Source organism: Mus caroli, unplaced genomic scaffold (assembly GCF_978045245.1).
Source record: "Mus caroli unplaced genomic scaffold, Mus_caroli_1 scaffold_8, whole genome shotgun sequence".
Classification (NCBI taxonomy): domain Eukaryota; kingdom Metazoa; phylum Chordata; class Mammalia; order Rodentia; family Muridae; genus Mus; species Mus caroli.
This window is the reverse complement of record NW_028227263.1, coordinates 24,947,046-24,969,706: the sequence shown is the minus strand read 5'-3', so window position 1 is coordinate 24,969,706 and position 22,661 is coordinate 24,947,046. Positions and strand designations below refer to the sequence as shown.

At 47.9% G+C, this 22,661-nt stretch overlaps 1 protein-coding gene and 1 non-coding gene across 3 annotated transcripts in view; both read left to right on the top strand.

Annotated features, from left to right (window-relative positions):
- Nucleotides 1-4,688: 4,688 nt before the first annotated feature.
- Nucleotides 4,689-4,770, top strand: Trnal-aag (transfer RNA leucine (anticodon AAG)). The gene has a single exon. It is a non-coding gene; the product is annotated as a tRNA-Leu (tRNA).
- Nucleotides 4,771-4,946: 176 nt separating this feature from the next.
- Nucleotides 4,947-22,661, top strand: part of Polr3e (RNA polymerase III subunit E) — a 28,998-nt gene continuing 11,283 nt past the window's right edge. Inside the window, exons 1-13 of one of the 2 annotated variants that reach the window (XM_021165936.3) lie at nt 4,947-5,076; nt 10,112-10,181; nt 11,336-11,386; nt 14,066-14,143; nt 15,017-15,132; nt 15,564-15,646; nt 17,998-18,105; nt 18,380-18,429; nt 19,250-19,369; nt 20,491-20,576; nt 20,883-20,927; nt 21,011-21,102; nt 21,947-22,067. In XM_021165936.3, coding sequence (XP_021021595.1) covers nt 10,146-10,181; nt 11,336-11,386; nt 14,066-14,143; nt 15,017-15,132; nt 15,564-15,646; nt 17,998-18,105; nt 18,380-18,429; nt 19,250-19,369; nt 20,491-20,576; nt 20,883-20,927; nt 21,011-21,102; nt 21,947-22,067 — 986 coding nt within the window. In that variant the 5' untranslated portion in view covers nt 4,947-5,076; nt 10,112-10,145. Of the gene's footprint in view, nt 5,077-5,149; nt 5,617-10,111; nt 10,182-11,335; nt 11,387-14,065; nt 14,144-15,016; nt 15,133-15,563; nt 15,647-17,997; nt 18,106-18,379; nt 18,430-19,249; nt 19,370-20,490; nt 20,577-20,882; nt 20,928-21,010; nt 21,103-21,946; nt 22,068-22,661 lie in introns of those variants that run through there. The other variant, XM_021165937.3, reaches the window with a different exon arrangement.

Here is a 22,661-nt window from a genome sequence, read left to right as displayed (position 1 = left end):
CATCGTTAGATGAGGTTGGAAAGAATTCTCTTAAAATATTTATTTAATACAGAGTCCTCTGTCTTCATGCATACCAAATGAAGGCATCAGATCCCATTATATATGATTGTGAGCCACCTTGTGGCTGTTGGGAGTTGAACTCAGGACCTCTGAAAGAGCAGCCAGCGCTCCTAACCACTGACCTATCTCTTTAGGCCCTGGAAGTGGTGTTTCATTAAAAGCCATGTTATACTGTTCAAGCCACGTGAGTCCAGTATTCTGATTTGAAATCCAGCTGTCTTGCCTGTTGGTTTTGCCTTTGATTGTCACATCTGTGTGATGGGCTGCAGGACTGTAGGGAAAGGCCGCTGTCTGACTTCGAGGAGCACCAGTCCACATCCTTGTTAATCGCTGCTCAGTTTGTGCTAGTGGAGACAGACCTGAATTGCTTCTGATGGCCCTGGAAGGAATATTTCTAGTTTCTTTTGAGCCCCTATTAACCAAGAGCCAGGTTATTGGGTATAACTACTGAGTATCACTGATGTTACAGAAGAGGGGAGAGTGTTAAATGACAGAGGTGTGTCTCCAAGAGGACTAGAGGTAGGAACTGGAAAATCATCAGGATTTCTCTATGGCACTGCCCTGTGCTCAGGTCCCCCCACCCCCACCCACCCCACCCCAATCCACCCACACTTTTTTGTTTTTTTCCAGAGTCAGGGTTTCTCTGGCTGTTCTGGAACTTACTCTGTAGACTGGGCTGGCCTCAAACTCAGAGATTCCCCCGAGTGCTGGGATTAAAGGTGCATGCCATCATTCCTGAGGTAGCACAGTACCGGACGCACTCCACTCCCCCCCACTCCCACCCCCTCCCCCTTTTAAAAATGTGCTGGCTTTCTCTGCTCTTGCAATCCTGTCACAGGAAATAGCCATCTCCAAATCTTTTTTTCCAAATCTTTTTTTTCTAATCCAGAGACTAAGTTCAGCTCAACTCAAATGAACAAATGAACAAACCAGGGGTATCTCATAATGTCTTAATTCAGATTCTTGTGAGAGAATGCATTAGTGCAACCTGAAGCCTATGTCTACCATAGATCACACTGGCCAGGTGAGGGATGAGGAGCCTGGGGAGAGTGGGGATGCTAGGATATTTAGAACAAAGATGCCACTGAGGACCCTTTTGGAGGTCTTACTAATGCCTAGAAGAGCAGGCCTGAACACAGATTCTCACAGGCATCCTACCCTGGGGACACATGCTCATTCTGAAAGCCAGGTATATATCACACAGTCCTTCCTGGCGATGAATTATCCTGATGAATTATTCCTCACTAGATGGCTGCTTAAAAAGCAACACACTCCCCCAGATCCACAAGTACAGCTGCTAAGGGTGGAAGGATGGAACACACAAACAAATCCAACCTCAGCAGCAGACTCAAGAGGATTTAGGGGAAGAAATCTATAAAATGCCCACATTTCAATATTGTGCCAACCCCAAATGACATTTGTGTGACTTGCTACGGGCATATCTGGAGAGCTGAGCTGCAGGGTTCCCTAATGAGTAGGGCTGAGTACTGGCTGGGTCAGTGCTCTGAGCTGAGTTACTCCTGGGAAGGCAAAAGGTGGAGAGAGAGAGGGAGAGAGAGAGAGAGAGAGAGAGAGAGAGAGAGAGAGAGAGAGAGCAAACAATAACGAAAGGCACAGTGCACGGGAGGGAGAGCTCAGATTTTCATGGTAATAAGTGTGAAAAGCCAAGTGAATGGCTTTGCTTTGTCTCAAACTCCAGAGTACCAAAAATGACTCAGAAAGAATGAATAACCTGAGGGTTTCGGTGATACATGCCTTTAATGCCAGAGCTCAGGAGGCAGAGACAGTGGGATCTCACTGAGTTCCAGGCCAACAGGAGTTCTAAGTTAGCGAGAATCATGTAGAGAGACCCTGTCTCATCCCCTTCTTCTACCTCTGGTCAAGAAAAGGAAGTGAACATATGCTTTGGGAGTTTCATTTCTGGTAGAAAACACGGAGGAAAATTCATGTATAAAGTAGAAGCCACAGATAGGGGTATTTCCTTCCATATTGAAAGTTAGAAACAAATATTGTTTATTTATAGCATGGACTAATATAATAGATCTCAAAAACATAATATGGGAGAAAAGTTTTAACAAGGTGTTGGTATCCTGTGATAACACAGAAAAGCACACTTTATATTGCTCATGGATTTATGCATGTAGTTTTCAAAGTTATTAGAAGGATACATATCAAATTCATATTAGTTGTAAACTGGAAGGGTGCTTGTGAGAGGATTTTTAAAAATGTGGTGAACTTTACTCTCATAGTCTAGGATATTGTTACATTTTTGTTTACTTTTGTTTTGAGACAGAGTATCCTATGTAGTCCTATGTAGACTGGCCTGAAACACACTTCTACCATGTAGACCAGTCTAGCCTGGAGCATAGTCTGTCACCATGTAGACCAGGCTGGCTTTCAAATCTGCTAAAAACTTCTGCATTTGCCTCCTGATGGCTGGGACCATAGATATGCACCATTACGTCACACAGACAGACACACAGATATACACACAGACAGACACACAGACACACACACAGATATACACACAGACACACCCACACCCACAGTTTTTCCATGATAGGGTTTCTCTGTTTTTTAGCCCTGGCTGTCCTGGAACTCATCTGTACACCAGGTTGGACTTCAACTTAGCGATCCACCTGCCTCTGCCTCCCAAGTGCTGGTACTAAGGAGTGTGCCACCATCTCTTAGCCCATATTTTAAGACACAGTTTTAAAGTGTACATTACATTTATCACCTGTGTATCTTAATTAATTAATTAATTATCGTGTGAGTATATGTGACAGAGAACAGCTTGTGGATGATTCTCTTTTTCTTCTTCTTCTTTTTTTTTTTTTTTTTTTTTTTTTTTTTGGTTTTTCGAGACAGGGTTTCTCTGTGTAGCCCTGGCTGTCCTGGAACTCACTTTGTAGACCAGGCTGGCCTCGGGCTCAGAAATCCGCCTGCCTCTGCCTCCCGAGTGCTGGGATTAAAGTCTTGCGCCACCACGCCCGGCTGATTCTCTTTTTCTATCATGTGGGTCCCAGGGATTTTTACATGCTTTTACACCCCTAGCCATTTCGAAGGTCTTACTTGTATAATTTTTAATAAAAATTATGTACACAAGAAAATGATTGGAAGCAAAATGCCGTATTGGCCAGGTGCAAGGCTGTAATTCTAGTCCTTGGGAAGTGCAAGCAGGAGGATCAGAAATTCAAACTCATCAATGCACGTAGTTCAAAGCCAGCCTGGGCATTGTGAACCTTAATTTAAACAACAAATGAATGTGTATGCATGTTCAAATGTAAATGCAGAAATAAGTTTAATTCTAGGTGGTGGAAATATGGGGTGTGTGCGACTATTTTTTCATCTCTTTCAGTGTTTTAAAATTTCTAGGGCTGGTGAGATAGCTCGGTAGGAAGGTAGGTAAACACACTTGCCTTGAAGCCTGACAACCTAAGCCGCCCCCACAAGGGTGGAACAAAAGAACATCCTCATCAGGCAAGTTGTCCTCTGACTTCCACGGCCCGCCTCCGCCCGTTCCCCACTCCCAAACAATAAATAAAGTAAACATAAAAGTCTGTATGGGCATATTAACATGCAAAGATACTTAAAAATAAAGTCTGGTTAAAAACAAAAGCAAAAGCCGGGTGTGGTTGCGCACGCCTTTAATCCCAGCACTTGGGAGGCAGAGGCAGGTGGATTTCTGAGTTCGAGGCCAGCCTGGTCTACAGCGTGAGTTCCAGGACAACCAGAGCTATACAGAGAAACCCTGTCTCAAAAACAAAACAAAACAAAACAAAAAACAAAAGCAAAACAGAAAATAAATCAAGCCGGGCGTGGTGGCGCACACCTTTAATCCCAGCACTCGGGAGGCAGAGGCAGGCGGATTTCTGAGTTCGAGGCCAGTCTACAAAGTGAGTTCCAGGACAGCCAGGGCTATACAGAGAAACCCTGTCTCGAAAAACCAAAAAAAAAAAAAAAAAAAAAGAAAAAAAGAAAATAAATCAAAAGTATGGTGAAAAACCAGCCAGCTGTATATCTCTATGCGTTACTGTGTTAATATTTATATACCAACCCATTCACAATATGAACAAAACTATTTTCTATGGAGATAAACATCCATAGACGTTGACAGCAAAAGAGCAGAAAGGATGTACAATCAGCCAATAATGCTGGTTACTAGGAAACTAGAGCAAGTCAAAGCTCGAAGAATATTATTTTGAATATTACAAAGAATATATTTTATCTGCAAAGTTTTAAAATTGTTTGTGTACTAAAAATTTAAACACGTAAATTTTCAGATAGAACTGTGCAGCTCTAGGGTTACAGTTCAGCTCTGAGAGCTTGGTGAAAGTTATTGCCAGAACCAGACATCGAATTCGGGTTATGTGAGTGTCGGAGTGGCTTAACCTGACACCTTAACCAACTGACTCAGAACTCAAAATAAACTATCCTTTGCTTTAAAACTTATTTGGAACAAGCTTGCATCTAAATACTTTTATTTCAATAAGCGGCACGATGATAATATTGTTTATGGCAATTTCTATCGGCAAGAAATAAAATAAATAAATATAACTCCAAGAATTCAAAGAAAATATACGTGTCAATCCAATAAGTAGCTTCTTAGAAAACGACGTCAACAGCTGGGTAGCGTGGCCGAGCGGTCTAAGGCGCTGGATTAAGGCTCCAGTCTCTTCGGGGGCGTGGGTTCGAATCCCACCGCTGCCAAAGCAGGCTTTTTTTTCTTTTGTCTCAGCGTCTTTCGCTCTAGGTTTCCTCTGCGAGCGCAGCGGCGACCTCTGCTGTCTCTCTGCACCACGAGCAGCTCGCCGAAGGGGCGGTCCCGCGCCCGCCGGGGCGGGGCATTGTGGGTAAGAGGAAGCGCGAGGGCCAGCCCCGCTCCCCCCACGTGTCCGCCGGAGTTTCTCCAGCAGCAACATGGCCGCTGCCTGATAGAAGACCCGGCCGCCGCCGTCTCTGCAGCCCGCGGGTCCCTGGGCCGTTCCGCCGCCCGCGCGCGGCCCCGGCGGAGAGGTGAGCCCCGACTCGGCAGCCTCGGCATCAGCCGTCGCACTCGCTCGGTGCTCCGGGCCGCGCTGCTGACTAGGCCAGACAGGCCCCCGCCGCTGCGTGCCGAGGGGCCGCGGCCTCCCGGGACCAGGGCAGGGCGCAAGGTGGCCGCCCGGCTTTCCAGGCCGCCCCGGGCCTGGGTCGCTCCGTTCGGCTGGACGGTGGGGAGACGACGGCGGTGCGGCCCGCGCTGACTCAGGCCTCGGCCGCGCCGCCCCGCCCGGGCCTGGCTCCCGAACCGCACCTGCGAGGGCACTGGTGCCCGGTGGCGTGGCGGCTTTCGGAAGAGTGGGAAGGGTTCCTGAGCACCGGCGACATGGAGAAAGCCACTGGACTCGGGGCCGCCTGCATGGGCAGGGGTCGTTGCCCTAGCTGAACCTGGTCAACTCTGCTTAGCCCGAGCGGGCCCGGGACGCCTCATTCATTGATCTCTGTTTAAGCAGAGTGGCGACTGCTGCGTGGACCCGGGGACCTTCCAGTAACGGGGGATGGTGCACATACCAGGTCATCCTGGAATATTGTTTTAGAGTTCCTGGGTTTGGGAGCGAAAAGATAAGATCATACCTTTATCTGTGAAATGGGGATAATAATGATTCCTGTGCTACGGTGTTTTAATGAGTGTAAGATGGGTGACACTCCTGCTTCTTTCATTTATGGCTGTCTTGTTCGGTCTTATATTGGAAGAAAACATGTTGCCACGTAGCAACAGCCCTTCTTGTAGGTTCACCTTATCCCTTTGAAGCCGGTGTGTGGTTTAAAATAGGAAAGGATCCAGGGTTATGCAATTCACATCACTAATCAGCTGCTATATTGTAGAGGTAGGATTTGAACCTGTAAGGTTTTGCATGGCAGTCCAACCTCTTAACCACTATACCATACTGCCTTTTACCAAGGAGATGTGCAGCATGTTAGTTAAGAATAAAACCATGGCTCTTGACATCAGCTAGATTTGGATTTCTTTACCTGTTTTCTCGGGGGGCTGTGACCTTGGGTAAATTAGTTCTAAGTTGGGCACTATAAATTTTGATTTGCACAGCTAATGAGAAAAGTATTATTTAGTACTATATTGATGCCTGGCATCATTAATATTTGGGAGAAAGAACTGTGTTTTTTTTTTTTTTTTTAATTTTAAAAGTAATGATCCCATAACCACGACCAAGTATAATTATTATCTCCACTTAATGGTCCAAGAATGTGAAGCATAGAGAAGCCTTCATAGAGTTTAAAGTCTAGTGCAGAGGACAGCTAACACCTGACCAGCAAGCAGATCAGGAAGTTCTAGCTTAGGACCATTCAGGAAATAAGGAATTATGCTTGTAATGGAAGGGGTTGGAAGTAGCTGTTCCAGTTGAGTTGTCAGGGAACATGTCTCATCCTGGAAGGACTGGCAGTGGTTACATATAAGGAAAATGAGCATCCTGAAAATGACTTGGTGAGCTGGGCAGTGATGGCTCATGCCTTTAATCCCAGCACTTGGGAGGCAGAGGCAGGTGGATTTCTGAGTTCGAGGCCAGCCTGGTCTACAGAGTGAGTTTGAGGACAATCAGGGTTACACAGAGAAACCCTTGTCTTGAAAAACCAGAAAAAAAAAGAAAATGACCTGGGATTGTTGTGCAGAGTGTCCTCAAGGATGCTTGGGGCTTGGCCTGTTAGAAGCTCAGTAATTGGTCACTAGGCCATGAGGAGATGCTTATGCGGAGACAGGGATAAGATTGTGTAAGGGCTTAGGGATCCATGGAAGGATTTGTTTTATGGGACAGTTGAAGGGTTGGGAGCAAGGCAGCAATGCTATAGTAGCATTGCTACTTACAGTCACAAAGAATGGCGGTCTCTTGAGCATTGGAGATAGGAAGGTGGAGCTAGGGAAGCCTTTTTGTTTGTTTTGTGTCTGTAACTTTTTTTTTTTCCCAGATGAGGCTTTGCTATGTTAAAGCCCAGGATGGCCTCAAACTTGTTATCTTCCTCCCTCAGCCTCCCAAGTGCTTGTATTATAGGCATATATACAGCTTGCTTTGGAAGCTTCGATTGTTGGCAGGTTTAGTTTTATTAGTGAGTGTTGTAAAATTGGGTTGGGGGTCTTGCTACCAGCATTTTTATTTTGCAAGGGCAAGGATGGAAAACATCACTGTGTGGCATGTAACAGTCATGCTACACAAAGCACTGCTTCAGCTGTGGCATTTCCATGTATCTTCTGCATCATTGATGGGAAAATATTATTGTTGATCATAGGCCCAACCTTTTCAAAGCCACTGAATTGGATATAGTTGTCTGGGAGGCTAAAGGGAGGTGATGACCTTTGCAGGTAACTCAATCGGGTGCAGTGTTGAGAGAGAGGAGCCTCTATCATCCAGCTGAGAGGAATCTCATTCTGCCTGATGGCAGGGCTGGGCAGAATTTCAGCCCTGAAAGAATAGTTGGGAACCATAGCCTCTTTTTGCATGTGTTGTGTTTCCTTGGTTCCCCTTAAAATCCTGTCTCAATTGGCCACCAAGTACAGCTGCCTGTAGAGCCAGTACCTGCTTGACACATATCTGTGACACTCGGTAGCCAGTGCAGATGCACTGTGGCAACCATGTAGGACTGTGCTCAGATGGTTGAGACCTGCCCGCCATGTCCTGATGTGCTGGTGGGCCCATTTCCCACCAGCTGCCTCTTTCCCTGGTCCAGACCTTCCTGTGCTCAGAATCCCTCTGGAGCTCACAGCAGCCTTTCAGGTCACACTTTCAGGTGCCAGGCAGAGTATCTGTTCAGTTCTGGGGACCAGGGATACAGCAAGGCAAAAGTAGACTGTCTTAGTTTGTAGCTTACAGCTTAATGGTAGGAAGGACAGATAGAGTGGAAATTACCCCATGGTGATAATGCACTAAGGAGGTCAGAGAAAGGAGAGCAGTTGGGGGCAGTTTTCAGTTTTGAAAAGTAGGGACAGATCACATTAGGGATGAGATGACATTTGAACAAAACCCTGAAAATGGCACAGGAAGGAACCTGAAGTTAGCGTAGAACAGTTAGTATGGCTCTCAGATGGATTGATATATATAAATATATATATATATATTTTTTTTTTTTTTGGTTTTTCGAGACAGGGTTTCTCAGTAGTCCTGGCTGTCCTGGAACTCACTTTGTAGACCAGGCTGGCCTCGAACTCAGAAATCCGCCTGCCTCTGCCTCCCAAGTGCTGGGATTAAAGGTGTGCGCCACCAGGCCTGGTTGGCTCTCAGATGGATTGGAAAGAGACAGGAAGATCAGAGGTGGTGGTGGGTGGAGCCTAAGGCAAAGGGTTGGGGTCTGCTGAGGTTCACTGGAAGTGTCAAGATTCTCTCTGAAGAGAATGGTGGATCCTGGGAGGCGTCACTCAGAATGCTGCTACCCGAGGGTTGAGCAGTGACTCTGGGGCAGGAAGGAGCCAGGAAAGCAGCCAGGAGGCTGAGCTGGCTAGATTGAGGTATGGCCCAGGTGGCCAGCTTCTGGCCTCCTTTGAAGGCAGACCTGACAGGATGAGCTGGTGTGGATACCAAGGATGTGGCAGGTGTTTCTGCCTGAGCAGTTTCAAGTGTGGGCTGTGTCTACAGCTAGTGAGTTTACATGGAGCCTTAGCTGGTATTGAATCCTGTACTAAAGGAATTGCTTACATACCTTTTAAGTCTTAGTGATTTTTTTGTTTGTTTTAAATGTTTGTTTAAATTTTTTTGCTTTTGAAACAGTTTCACTGTGGGGCCCAGCCTGTAGACCAGGCTGGCTTTAAGCTCCCTCTCAGGAGCTGGGATTAGAGGTACCACCATGCCCAGCTAAGTTTGTTTTTTTTCTTAAGATTTATTTTATTTATATGAGTACCTTGTAGCTGTCTTCAGACACACCAGAAGAGGGCATCAGATGCCATTACAGATGGTTGTGAACCACCACGTGGTTGCTGGGAATTGAACTCAGGTCCTCTGGAAGAGCAGTCAGTGCTCTTAACCGCTGAGCCATCTCACCAGCATCTTAGAGCCCAGGCTTGCTACCAATTCCCCATGTAGCTAAGGCTGACCTTGAACTAATGATTCTCTTGTCTCTACCTCCCAAGTGCTGAGAGCACAATCATTCACTGGTACACCTAGTATCCTTTTATATCATTCAGATATGAGGTGGATAAAATTGGAGAGGTCTTACCCAGGAGCAGAGAGGTGGGAACAGCTGAAGTCTTTGGATACTCAGTTCTTTTCTTAGCCAGTAGCACCTCTGCCCTAGGGTGCCGGGGAGCTGGAAGCCCATGGGCTTCCCTTTCCAGATCCTTAGCTCCAGCTTCCCTTTCTCTGTGTTGTCGGTTTCTTTTCCTTCCATCCTTTAAGCCCATGCACATGGCCCTCCTTAACTGGAACTGGAGGGTCCCACTCTTTACTGAACTTCCCATCTATACCTGTCACCCAAGTCCAAGGCCTGGATTTGAAGTCTTGATGTGGTGTGACATTGAGTGAGCTCCTGTACCCTGTCCCTGAATGCAATCTCTGTTTTTGTAAGATGGAGACAGTCACACCACTCAGCCTTATTGCCTCATAAGCCCAAGAGAAAATATTCAAAGAGGGTCATTTTGACCACAAAGTACAGCAAATTGGCTCACTGGGGTTAGAGCCTGACAGCCAGCTGTTTGAAGAGACGCTGGGAAGTCTGTGGGCCGTGTGACAGCTGGCTTTCATATTAGCACAGGACCCTCAAGTCTCCAGTGTGATTGCCAGCTTCCTCAGGCCTGGCTGGGAGTTCTTTTTGAGTGGGCAAGAAACCTGTAAAACTGGTCATTAATTTTTTCCCTAGAGGTACAGTTGACATGTATTGGCTTGGGTCTCCCTGCTTGCCCTTTGTGGGCTTGTCCCTCCCTCCTCACTGTTGCCTCCACCACAGACACAGAAAGGAGACCATGTTTTGGTGTTGGGCTTCCCTTCCCTGCACAGCACCTGTAGAGAAAGGTGCCTCAGAAAAGCTGACTGAACGGCTTGCTGATTGCCCAGGTCTCTTGCTGTCTTTGCAGATCGAGTTGAGGACTGTGAGGTGGGCTCCCTAGTATGGCCAATGAAGAAGATGACCCAGTCATACAGGAGGTAACTACTGCTGTCAACCTTCTGTGGGGCCACAGGCCATAGGACCAAGTCCCTTCTGTATGTTCATAGACCAGTCTAGAGCCTGCTGATGACCTAGGGACCCTAGACCTTACTCTTACTGCTCTTGTTCCTTCAGGGCTGTGAGCCAGCAGCCCCTGATTTTGAGACCTCATCTGATGTGCCTAGACTTCAGCTTGCTTGCTGTCTCGCCCACTCTCTAGAAAGTCAGCTGCAGAGCTGGACACTGAATAGACACTGGACAGTGATGGAAAGAGATGGGTAGCTCCCATGCCTGGGCTTCGCAGATTGTGTCATTCAGCAATTCTTTACTCCATTCACTGTGTACCAGAGACAGTGACATAATAGCAACCAGGCTATGTCCTTGTCTCTAGGCAGCCTCTGGCCTATGCATGAGACACATAAGTCTCAGACACAAACTTTGGGCAGGCAGGCAGGTCCAGTCTCTAACAAAAAGACAAAGTTGGTTGTTGTCATTCTTACCCCTCCAAATCCTTCCAGCCCAGGCCCTGTGTTTGCCCTGGCCTCCTTAGGTGTATCTGGAACCTACATTGATCTAAAGGGCAGGATCCCTAGACAGGCAGTGCTTCCTCTTGTTGGATATATCTTACTGAGTTTTTAGATTTGAATTGTTTAAATGCCTTAAGCTATAGCTGCACTAAAGAAACCAAGTAACCACAGAGGGATTTGGAGACAGCATAGAGGAAGCTTCCTGCAACCAGGCAGCTCTGGCCTACTTCTTACTGAGTCCCTATGGATGAGTGAGCTGTCAGAGACAGGTGGGACGGGGCATTCCATGGTGGCATGCAGATAGGAGAGCAAGTAGATAGAGCCCCACCCCATCTCCCAGAAAGCACTTGCCCTGGCTTTCGGAGGCATCCCAGTCTTGGAGCTCAGGCATGGGTGCTCCTTCCAGGTTAGAATAACCTTGGGTAGAGGCAGGCAAGCTCTTGGTCTTGGTTCTCGGGTTGCTGTTGAGAGGGAATTCTGGTTGTCCCTGGGTTGGAGGCCTGGCCTGGTTACCTCTGTTCTTAGTATAAGTCAAGACTTTCCTCTTCCCTCAGCTGCCTGTGTGAGCCACTGATCCTGTTTGAATGTCTGGGCCTGGTTTAAATGTTTTCTCCCCTTGTTCCCAGATCGATGTGTACTTGGCCAAAAGTCTGGCAGAGAAGCTGTATCTCTTTCAGGTAAGGGGACTTCATGCCGGTAAATGGGGACCGCCGATGTCGAGGGAGTTGGGGAGCTGGGGAGGCATGGCAGAGCTCACTTGCTCAGATGGGCAAGCAGGACATGTGGGATGCAGATTGAGCTGCTGGGGTGCTGGACCAAACCAGCCAGTTTCAGCTCCATCAAGACTCAGTTTCCAGCCCCTGAACAAGTACCTGTTCTGTGCCCCAGTTTTCAGTAGTCACACTGCCTAGCCCATAGAGATTCTGTGAGGGTCAAATGCATCCACATAGAAATGCTTAGGCCACTGCCTGGGGAAGAGTTAGTGCTGACAGGAACCACTGCTGCTGGGTAGAGCTCAAGGATGCTTCCAGAGTATCCTTGTAGCCATGTGCAAGCCTTGGGCCTGTCCCTTAAGTGTGCCAAGTTGATAACCCTCCCTCCCTACCCCCGTAGCCCTTCCCTGCTGTGGCTGGCATCTTTTGAGCACCTCCTATTTCAGCACTGCTTTCCTAAGTTACCTCAATCTCATCGTAACACTGATTGTGGTGACTGTGTCTTTACATCAGCTTTTCTGGAATACAGTAAGTGAACCATGCTGAAGATTTTAGCCTATTTGGGGGCTGTGCAGCCAGTACCACACTGTTTTAGTACATTTCCCATGTATTTAGTCAATCCTCAGCACTGACTCCATTCTTAACTTGAGCCCGAGGCAACATTATTTGTGTTTGTATGGATTTACCTGTTTGGGATCTCTCATGTAGAAATGCAGCCTCTTTTCTGTAGAGCCCATCAATGTTGGGGCCTGGATCAGTGTTTCATTTCTATGCTAAAGAGTGTCTCTATGGGGCTGGGAAGGTGGCTCTCTCAGTAAAGTACAGGCTGTGCAAGTATACAAAGACCTGAACTTGATCCCCAGAACCCACCTCAAAAGCTGGGTGTAGTAGTGTGTGGTTGTAGTCCCAGTACTGGGGTGGCCAGCTAGCCTAACGTACTTAGTGAGCTCCAGACCAACCAGAGACCCTGTTTCAAAAATCCCAGTGGTGGCTCCTGAGGAATACCTGAGGTGGTCCTCCCGCCTCCGGGTGCACATTGCAGCAGCCAAGCATACAGGAGTATCCATTGTGGGTGATGTACAGTGGTTCATCCCTTAGTTGGTGGCTATCTGGGTTGTCTACACTTTGGCTACTGTCTTGAATGCTCTCTGGACATCTGTGCATGTGTTTTTGTATGACCTGTGTTTTCTATTCTTGGATGCACATCTAGGACTAGAATGGCTGGGTCGTAGTATGTAGCTGGAGGACCTTATGGACTGTTTGTACCATTTTATATCCTCCATATAAGGTGGTTGGCAGCAGCACTTTGAGTCTGTTGCACGTGAGGGAATGAGATGGAGGCTCCTGACCTCTCCAGAGAGGGCCTGGGGCAAGTGGCAGGGGCAGCAGCAGTGCCTATGCAGCAGAGAGAGAGGCTGTCCATTCCCCAGGGTTACCTGCACCCTTGACTGCGTGCAGAGCCTCTGGGACAGTGGCTTCATGTATGTCCACTGTGTTGGGCTCTGTTGGAGCCCACTCCATGTGCTTTGTTTATACTCATGGCAGCCTTGGGAGTAGAGAACACGGAGTAAGTGGCAGAGTCAGTACTGTAGCCTAGACCTTTAGCTCACTACAAGCCTTCTTAGCCCAGAGATGAGTGAATTTAGAGCTTGTGAGCTATTGTGGGAGAGCATATCTCACCCAGTTTAGGCTCTCCCAAGGGCTCTGCCTAGAGCACTTGAGCCCCAGGCTATGCCCCTCACCAAAGCTTATCCCTGCTTCAGCTGAAAGCTAAAGGAGTAGCCATGGTGTTACTACTGAGGAGCTGTGACTGCTTGCTTCCTACGCTAAATGTAGCTGGTTCGAAATAATCCCAAAGTTGAGCTTCAGCCCAAGCTGCTGTACATCCTAAGTGCACTGCAGAGGCTGTTGGATATTAGGCACCAACGGACGGCTTGGACTTAAGGATTTGAGAGGCCAATGAGGGGTTCATTCATCAGCAGTTTCCATGGGAGAGGAGAAAGAAAAATTATTCTGTGAGGTCTCTATAGAAAAGTGTTTTATATGTTCAAGAGCCAAGACTAGGCTTTCAGAGGAGGCCTGAAGGCAAGCCATTTACATAATAGTAGCCATATAGGGAAGAGACCCACCTTCCGGACTCCTCTCAAGAGAATGTGTGTGAAAAGTGCAGATAGGTTGATAAGGAGAGAGAATGGGGTCACAATTCTTGTATCCAATGTCCAGATTAGCCTCTAGCAGCCTTAGGCCAGCCCTGTTTTCCTTCTTGACCTCCTCTTGTCTCATGTCTTACCCTGGAGGCCCTCAAAGTGGCAGGCAGAATGTCCTTGGTCCCCTACTATCAATTTGAGCTTCAGGGTACCAGGGGGGCTTAACCGTGCCCCTTGAAAGACAAAGACATTCTAAAGTGGTCTAGCAGTAGGAGGTGCGGAAGACCCATTATGAATCAGACTATATGTGTAAGCTATAGGGGTACCCTCTTGGTAGAGCAGATTGGGGTCCTGGGTATTCTGGTCTCTGTTGGTGTGGAGGTGTGGGAATAGTGGGAATAGGGTTGGCTATTTGTTAGTTCTTCATTGGAACATTGATGTCCTGCTCCAGCTTGTTTTGGGCAGGGTGGACTGATGGGGGCCTTTTTCTCTCTAGTATCCTGTGCGTCCTGCTTCGATGACCTATGATGACATTCCACATCTCTCAGCCAAGATCAAGCCCAAACAGCAGAAGGTGGGGCTATCCTCCAAGATGGAAGTGGGGTACTGAGGGTAAATGGGGGTTGAGGGAAGCAAGAAGACAAACTTTGGAGACTGGAAACCCAGAGAAGGTGCAGTGGATGGATTAGAGGAACAGCAGTGTGCAGGTCTTGAAAGCAGAGGAAGGAAAGCATTCCAGAAAGGAAAGGCAGCCCTTAGCAGAATCAGGTTCAGGTCAGGGGTGGTTGGAAGGCAGACTGGGGGAAGCCTGGGTTAACAGGTGTGGGTGTTTGAAACAGGTTGATTAGACAAAGATCCACTATCCATACAGGATGGGTTGAGGGGACAGGAGAAGCTGAGACAAATTTCAAAATTTCTCATCTGTAGGAGTTGTAACTCTCAATTTCTAGTCATGGGGGTTCAGGGAGTGAGGAGGTGGGTCGACTGTTCAAGGATTGCTGATGTTGGAGATGATATCTTAGTTTCAATTTTTCTTTCTGATTTTTGGGATGTGACAGAGTATGGGACAAACAAGAATGTGTACCCCTAGAAGACACATTTTAAAAAAAGATTTGTCTATTTTTTTATGTATGTGAGGATACTGTTGTTCTCTTCAGAAACACCAGAAGACGGCATCATATCCCATTACAGATGATTGTGAGCCACCATGTGGTTGCTGGGAATTGAACTCAGGACCTTAACCACTGAGCCGTTCCTCCAGCCCAATATTGTAACATGACATTTTGTTAGAAATTTCCTTGGTGTCTTTTTGTGTGGACTGAAACCCTGGTGTCCATTGGGAAGGACACTGGTCACTCTTGCTTCTAGATAGGGACCTGGCTGGGAGTGTCCCTGGGGAGCTGTGCCATGGCACTTTTCCAAGTTGGGTGGTATTTTGTACCTTCAGGTAGAGCTTGAGATGGCCATCGACACCCTGAATCCCAACTACTGCCGCAGCAAAGGGGAGCAGATCGCACTGAATGTGGACGGTGCCTGTGCTGACGAGACTAGCACATATTCCTCGTGAGTTCCTGCCCCCAGGGTCCCACTGAAGGTAAAGGTTAAAGAGGAGTCTCTAGTGGCCTCAGGCATTGGGTCCTTTCTGCTCTTTACCTGGGATCCCAATCATGTTAGGTCTCTGCCATTAACCAAGAGTATTGTTGGCCTTCCCTCCTACGTTGGCTTATCCCAGCGGGTGCTTCTGGAGCCCCTGTCCGTTCGTCATCATCCCTTGATCCCTCAAAGCTCTGGATTTTCTCATCCTAGCTAGTATACATTGGATTGACAAGGCTCTGAGTATAGAGGAAGCATTCCGAAGTTGTATCACAAGTGCTCACTTTTAAACCCAGCACTCGGGAGGCAGAGGCAGGTGGATCTCTGTTGGGATGGAATAGGGTTGGCCAGCTTCTGTAGAGCATCATAGCCCTTGACACTAATTCTCCTTGTGTTCCCAGAAAGCTGATGGACAAGCAGACCTTCTGCTCCTCCCAGACCACCACCAACACAGCTCGTTATGCCGCTGCACTCTACAGGCAAGGTATCTAGGGCTGGCTATACCCTGGGAGAGCATGGGGAGGACTGGGCCTAGGACCTCATCTAGTCTTATGTATGCTGTTGGCTGCTACTGAACACTAAACCGTGCAGGATCAGGGCAGTGTGGAAATGAAAAACTATGGAGTCAAAGCACTGTGAAGAGGACTTTGCTGGGCACTTCCAACTTGGTAGAGTTGGAGCTTCAAGTCAGTTTGCTCCTGGGAACACATATGCAACATAGCATAGTATTGGACAGGCTGCAGAATTTTGTCCTTTTAAGTACATGCTACTTAGAACCAAGCAATCCTATTTATACATGGGCAGCATGTACTGAGGACAAATGGAAATATGTGTATATAAAACCTTGGACACAGATGTTCATAGGACCTATTCATGAGAGCCAATGAATGGAAACAGCCCCAAACCTATCACGTGATGCCTGCGTAAACAAAATGTGCCATATCCACAGGACATCTATAAGGATAACAGACTTATCTGCTCATGTGAAAGAGTGAATCCCCAATGAATGTATGCATCCATGTGGATGGTAGAAATCATGCTCAAAACACTGCATATAGCCAGGCGTGGTGGGACACACTTTTAATCTCAGCATGCCCTTAATCCCAGTGTTGGGAGGCAGATGCAGGTGGATCTCTTGAGTTCTGGACCATCCTGGTCTAAATAGTATATAGGACAGCCAGGGATATGTAGAGAGACCTTGTCTCAAAACAGACACCATTAACAACAAAAAGAGATAGCATACTACGTGCTTTAATTTTCTTTCCTATTCCTGTGACCAAGCTACTTGACAAAAGCAGATGTGGGGAAAGAGGTTCATAGTTGCAGTTTACAGACCTTCCCGGGAGGCTGAACCAGCAAGAAGTAATTACACAGTCAAGACGAGAGCAATGAATGCATGTATGCATGTAGTACTCTCTACATTCTAGTTCAGGACCCTCTGCCCATTGTAACAGTCCCACCCACAGTGAGTGTGCTGTCTCATTAATCACCATAATGCGCCATAGATGTGTCCCCCAGGCTAACAGTCTAGCCACTCTCACTGAGACTCCAGTTGTTGTCAGGTTGACAGAACTAACCATTCTACTATATCCCCAAGGGCAGAAGAAGGTGATCTTGGGAAGTACAGGTTCTTTTGGGGGTGTTGAAGATGTGCCAAAGTTGAGAGTGGCATAGTTGCCACAATTTTGAGACTATATTAGTGTATATCAAGCTGTGTGCTTCAGATGGGGGTGTCTAGTGTGTCGGAGCCCACTCCGCACATCTGTTGGATGCTCAAAGTACTTACTGCATTCAGCACTTGGACTTTACAAAGCAACGAATGACAAGCTCTGAGAATAGAGGAAACATTCAAAAGTTGTATCACTAGTGCTCACCTTTAATCCCAGCACTCATCTGGTATATTACATGGTAAGTTCCAGGACTTCTAAGGCCATGTAGGGAGATTCTGTCTCAAAAGAATCCTGTTGTTGTCCCATAACTAGTCTTGTTCTGAACTACAGCTCAATGCTGCAACACTACCCACCCTCCTACCCCCCACCCCTTTTTTTTTGAGATAGGAGTTTTCTGTAGTCCTGGCTGTCTTGGAATTCACTCTGTAGACTAGAGCGGCCTCAAACTCAGAGATTAACCTGCCTCTGCCTCTGCCTCTGCCTCCCAAGTACTGGGATTAAAAGTGTGCACCACCACTGCCTGCTGTCTGTTGTTAGATTTATTATGTATGACTGTTTTGTCTGCGTGTGTGCATGCGTGCATGTGCGCATGTGCGTGCGCGCTGTTTGCATGCCTGGTACCTGCGGAGTCCAGAATTGGAGTTAGGAGTGCTTGTGAGTGGCCGTGTTTGTGCTAGGAATCAGATGTGGGTCCTCTTGAAGAGCAGTAAGTGCTCTTAACTGCTGATCCATCTCTCCAGCCCAGGAAGCTATAATCCTTGCAGCCAGAGACATATTAGGTAAAGGCCATGCTGTCCTCTAATGGAGTCTGGTAGGGTCTGGCAACAGCAGTATAGCAGAGACCCAGAGGGAAGAGTGGGTGAGTTGTGCATTGTGGATAGAGGGAGCAGTAGGCATGAGGGTTGGAGACATGACATGGGCAGAGAGTGTAGAAAGGGAAGTAGTCTTGAGCAGAGTCAGGCTCCTGCTCTGCGCGTACTTAGTGTGTCTAGTTGGAAACAGCTCCTGACCTGGTCTCCTGAAGAGGCTAAATTGGAATTGGAGTTGGATTGGTGCTGTAACAGTGAGTGTAGGCCTTCTGGGGGACTTGGTGTTTCCTTTGAGCAAGTTGGGTATGTCGGCTTTGGGTTGTAGAGGCATGTTCAAACCCTTCTTCTTTTGCCAGGTGAGCTCCACCTGACACCTTTACATGGCATCCTACAGCTTCGGCCCAGCTTCTCCTACCTTGATAAGGCAGATGCCAAGCACCGAGAGAGGGAGGCAGCCAATGAGGGTGAGCCTGCTGACAGCCTGTGGTCTGAATGAGCTCACGTGAGCACTTGACAGAGATCAGATAGTGGGATTCTTACTGACATGCCAGGCCCCTGCCTACTAAATACCACATCTGGGACAACCAAAAAATGTCCCCACAGATGGCCAGACATCACCTGAGGATTAAACTGCTCCAGTTGAGAGCAGGGCCCCTTGCTTGGCTTTCTTGAGGGAGGGTTATGTTGAGGCAGAATGGGCAGTCCCAGTAGAGACTGTACTGACAGCTTGCTTTGCAGCAGGGGATTCTTCTCAGGACGAGGCAGAAGAAGACGTTAAGCAGATCACGGTGAGCTCTGGCCCTGGGCAGGAGGGAACAGCATGTATGGAAAAAGCAGGGTCCGAGCAGAAAGGACTTCCCCATCCATGGGAGCAACAGATGCAGAGTATTGTTGACCCCTGCGCCCCCCAGTCTGCTGCCTGGAGGGAATAACTACCCCCGCCCAGCTGTTGAAACTGGGATAGCCTGGTTCTGTATAGTTGCTGGTATCCTGGGGTGTGGCCGGAATTGCCTGGAAACAGGAAGGTACAGCCCAGGATCCCCTGTGAAGTCACAGAGGCTCAAAAAATCTCATGTTAATTACCTTTGTGATTCTGTGTTTCTAAAGAGTGGTTACCTTACCAACAAGTGTGACTTTGGAAGATTTAGATAGAATATTAGTCTTCCACTCAGGATGTATGAGGTCCCTCCTGTTTATGTATATGTAGTTTACAATAACCATTGAAAGAAAATGGTGCGCAGTAATGTCCCAGCTGGCACAGAAATGACTATAGAGTTTGCACATCCTGGTAGACTGTCCTCTTCTGAAGTGATGTAACAGAGCTCAGGCTTCAGAGGTTGTCCTGTTCTCAGCAGTGGGTTGGCTAGCCATTAAAACCTCCCGGACCTTTGTGGGTAAATACCTTCATCTGAAAAGATATGTGTTAGCACCCATGTGGCCCAGCTGGAAAGCCTTGGCCAGGGCAGACAGAAGCAAGAAAATACCACTCCCAGTTTGCATTAGCATCCCAGAGGCTGAATTCCAAAAGCAAAGTGGAAGGGGGTTCAATGGTTTGGTAAGATCTCTGGGGGCCACAGATGTGGGGTGTGACCTCTCTCTTCTTTGCAGGTACGGTTCTCCAGGCCAGAGTCGGAGCAGGCTCGCCAGCGCCGCGTGCAGTCCTATGAGTTCTTGCAGAAGAAGCATGCAGAAGAACCCTGGGTCCACCTGCACTACTATGGCATGAGGGTGAGCCAGCGCAGGATCTGGGGGAAGAGCCCTGATGCCCAAGAGCCGCTTATCTCACTTTTAGCTCACCCTGTCTATGGCCACTTTGCTATACCCTAGAGAGCATCTCATTGTGTGAGCAGTTTGCTTCTTGCCATATCTCACTTAGCAGGTGTCATAAAGAGTGGGAAGCAGAGAGCTCCTGTTCCAGTTAGAGGCTTAGCCCCCTAAGCTGTAGGTGCAGTAGGGGTGGTATTTGGTTAGAGTTTTTGATGTACCCTGGATGGTGACTGCAAGCTAGACACTTCATCTGGGGTCCCACTGGAGAATCTACTGTGTCACATACTCTGGCTACTGCCCACCTATCCAGGGTGAGTTTTGAATATATTTGGGCTCCAGGGCTTTGCAGCCTGTTATCTGATGCTACACTCAGTAAAGAAAACAATTGGACATTGGCTCCCAGGTGTCTGGATTAGAACTCCCTGATCTTTGGGGGAAGGACCAACCGGAACCTTCCAGGAAAAATTAGCATCAGGAGAGCCTTAGGTTCAGGGTCAGACTTGCAGCTACCCTATAGTTTCTTCCTGTGTGACCTTGGGAAAATGCATTTTCTTCCTTTGTTTTTTTTTTTTTTTCGAGACAGGGTTTCTCTGTGTAGCCTTTGCTGTCCTGGAGCTCACTCTGTAGACTAGGCTGGCCTCGAACTCGGAAATCCACCTGCCTCTGCCTCCCAAGTGCTGGGATTAAAGGCATGTGCCACCACTGCCTGGCTGCCTTTTCTTTCTTAGTCTCAGTTTCCTTATCTGTGAAACAGGGATAGTAAGAGCCCTTATACTTCTCTGTGAAACAGAGATAGTTAGGGCCCTTGTACCGTTAGTGTGTTAATGAGCATTGGTACAGAGCCTGACACATGGTGGGTGCTTGGTGAAGGCTAGCTTGATTTTAGTTTTTGCTGGGGTTTCTGCACTGTAGATGGAATACTAGAGCTGGGATCCTAAAGCCAGGGTGGGTGGGTGGTTGAGACCACATTGCAGAGGATTTGTGGGTGTTGTGCTTAGGACGCTACATATAGGTCTGTGGAGAGCCTTGGAGCAGGGTAGTGGCTGGAGCGGTAGGTGATCTGTCCTGCCCTTTCTTCACAGGATAGCCGCTCAGAGCATGAGCGCCAGTACCTGCTGTGTCAGGGATCCAGCGGGGTAGAGAACACGGAGCTCGTCAAGTCACCCAGGTGGGACTAACTGGTGCTGGCTAGAGGTTCTGGGAAAATCTCTGTTGGGACTGTGGCCCCTGTTTTTTGTAGGCAGGCGGAAGGGGGGACACTGTTCCTAGAGAAGTCCCAGGAGGGTGACCTGGCATAGATGATCCTCATGTTCTGTGAGGCTTGTCCAGGAGCTACTAGGACTACTGGGGATGGGGAGGCTGGATATTTGCTTACACCACCCCAGGGTTCAACCTGGCTGTGGTCTGTGCTTACATTCATGGGTGAGGCAGAGTCCACAGAGCCTCTGACACCCCTCCCTCCCTCTCCTTACAGTGAATACCTCATGATGCTCATGCCACCCAGCCCAGAGGAGGAGAAGTGAGTAAGGGGCTCTTGTGTCCACCCTCCACTGTCTCCCACTATCTCCCACTGGCCTCCTAACTCAACTCTGCTTCTAACAGGGACAAGCCTGTGGCTCCCAGCAATGTCCTATCCATGGCCCAGCTGCGTACGTTGCCCCTGGCTGATCAGATTAAGGTCCTGATGAAGAACGGTGAGCTCTGCTCTCTGCCTCCAGGGCCAAAGCCCCTGTTCCCCAGAGTCTGCCCAGTTTGGCAGCTCCATTCTTGTCTGGGCAGATCAGTAATGCACCACTGAGTCGTGTCACCCAGTGGTACTGGTCTTTAAGATGGGCTTTTGAGCTGTTCTGGCCAGCTCCCTGCTGCAGGAGCCTGGGCAGGTCAATTTGAGCTTTGGTCTGTCTTTAAAAGAGTAGTGTGGGTTCCTGGACACTGATGGGGCCAAGTACAGTTTTACAAGGGATGTCAGGTAGGACTCTGTCTTAGTGCCTCACTGGCCTCTACTCAATAAGGACTTGCTCCTTTTTTTCTCAGGTGGAGGTGCAGAACTTTTGGGGGCTGAGTTCCAAACTCTAGGCTCCTCTAAGAAGGCTTTAGGCCTAGATACAAACAACTAGGGGCTCCCTGCCTCTCCAGGCTTCTATAGAGGACTCTGGACTCGGGGCTTTTCCCAGGTTTTGCCCTGAGTTCCAGAGGCATTACAAGTGACCTGAGTTCAAATCCTGGCTCTGCTTTTTCCAACCAGCTGGAATGTGGGGGGTGGGGGGTTCAACTCTCTCTGGGCCTAATAGTGACAGAATCTTCTGTACTCCTTAGATTTCCACATAGATCCTGGCATTTGTTCTGTGAAAGGCAAGAGGCCAGGCCATAACATTCGGCCACTGCTGTGGTGACTGCTGGTGCCATTGCAATTATTCACGTTACTAGGAGTTGTAGGGTCTGGGATCTTAATGCTCTAGAAACATTTGCTGGGGAAGAGAGAAGGGTCATGTCTCGCACTTTACCTAGTGAGTTGTGTCTTTTGTCTTTCCACCTCAGTGAAAGTCATGCCTTTCGCTAATCTCATGAGCCTCCTGGGCCCCTCTGTGGACTCTGTGGCTGTTCTACGTGGCATCCAGAAGGTGGCGATGTTAGTCCAAGGAAACTGGGTGGTAAAAAGGTAAGCTGCTTGGGAGTCTGAATCGAATGACGTTGTTGATGTTCTGCCTGGTTGCGTTTTACCTCTTCCAGGACTGTTCCATTTTTTTATACTAATTTGGGAGTTAGTTTCTGAACTCTATTGGTTCCCTACAGTTTTGGCATGCTCTGCTGCATGTCAGTTGCTTTTTACTTTCTTCCAAGACAGCTCAAAATCTTAGAATATTTTAGCTGTTCACCTCCCACATGTATATTTCAATCGTGTCTATATTTTCAGGCCCATAAGACTTTATCCAGCCAGTGTTCTTAGGCTTACTCACATGTCTGCCTTTTGTATTGCCTTTCTATTCCAGTGTACATCTGAATTCCCATCAGGAATCATTTGAGTCTTCCCAAAGAGTGCTATAGTATTTAATACAGATCTGCAGTAATAGCTTTCCTCAGCTTTTAAGTTAGGGATAGTTCTTTCTTCATGCATTCATGTATTTTCTCTGTGTGTGCTGTACATAGATGTATGGGAATATGTGTGTTGAGGCCCAGTGTTGATGTCAAGTGTCTTTCTCCTTTACTGAAGCAGGATTTCTTGCTGAACCTGGAGTTTCCCCCATCTTCATTA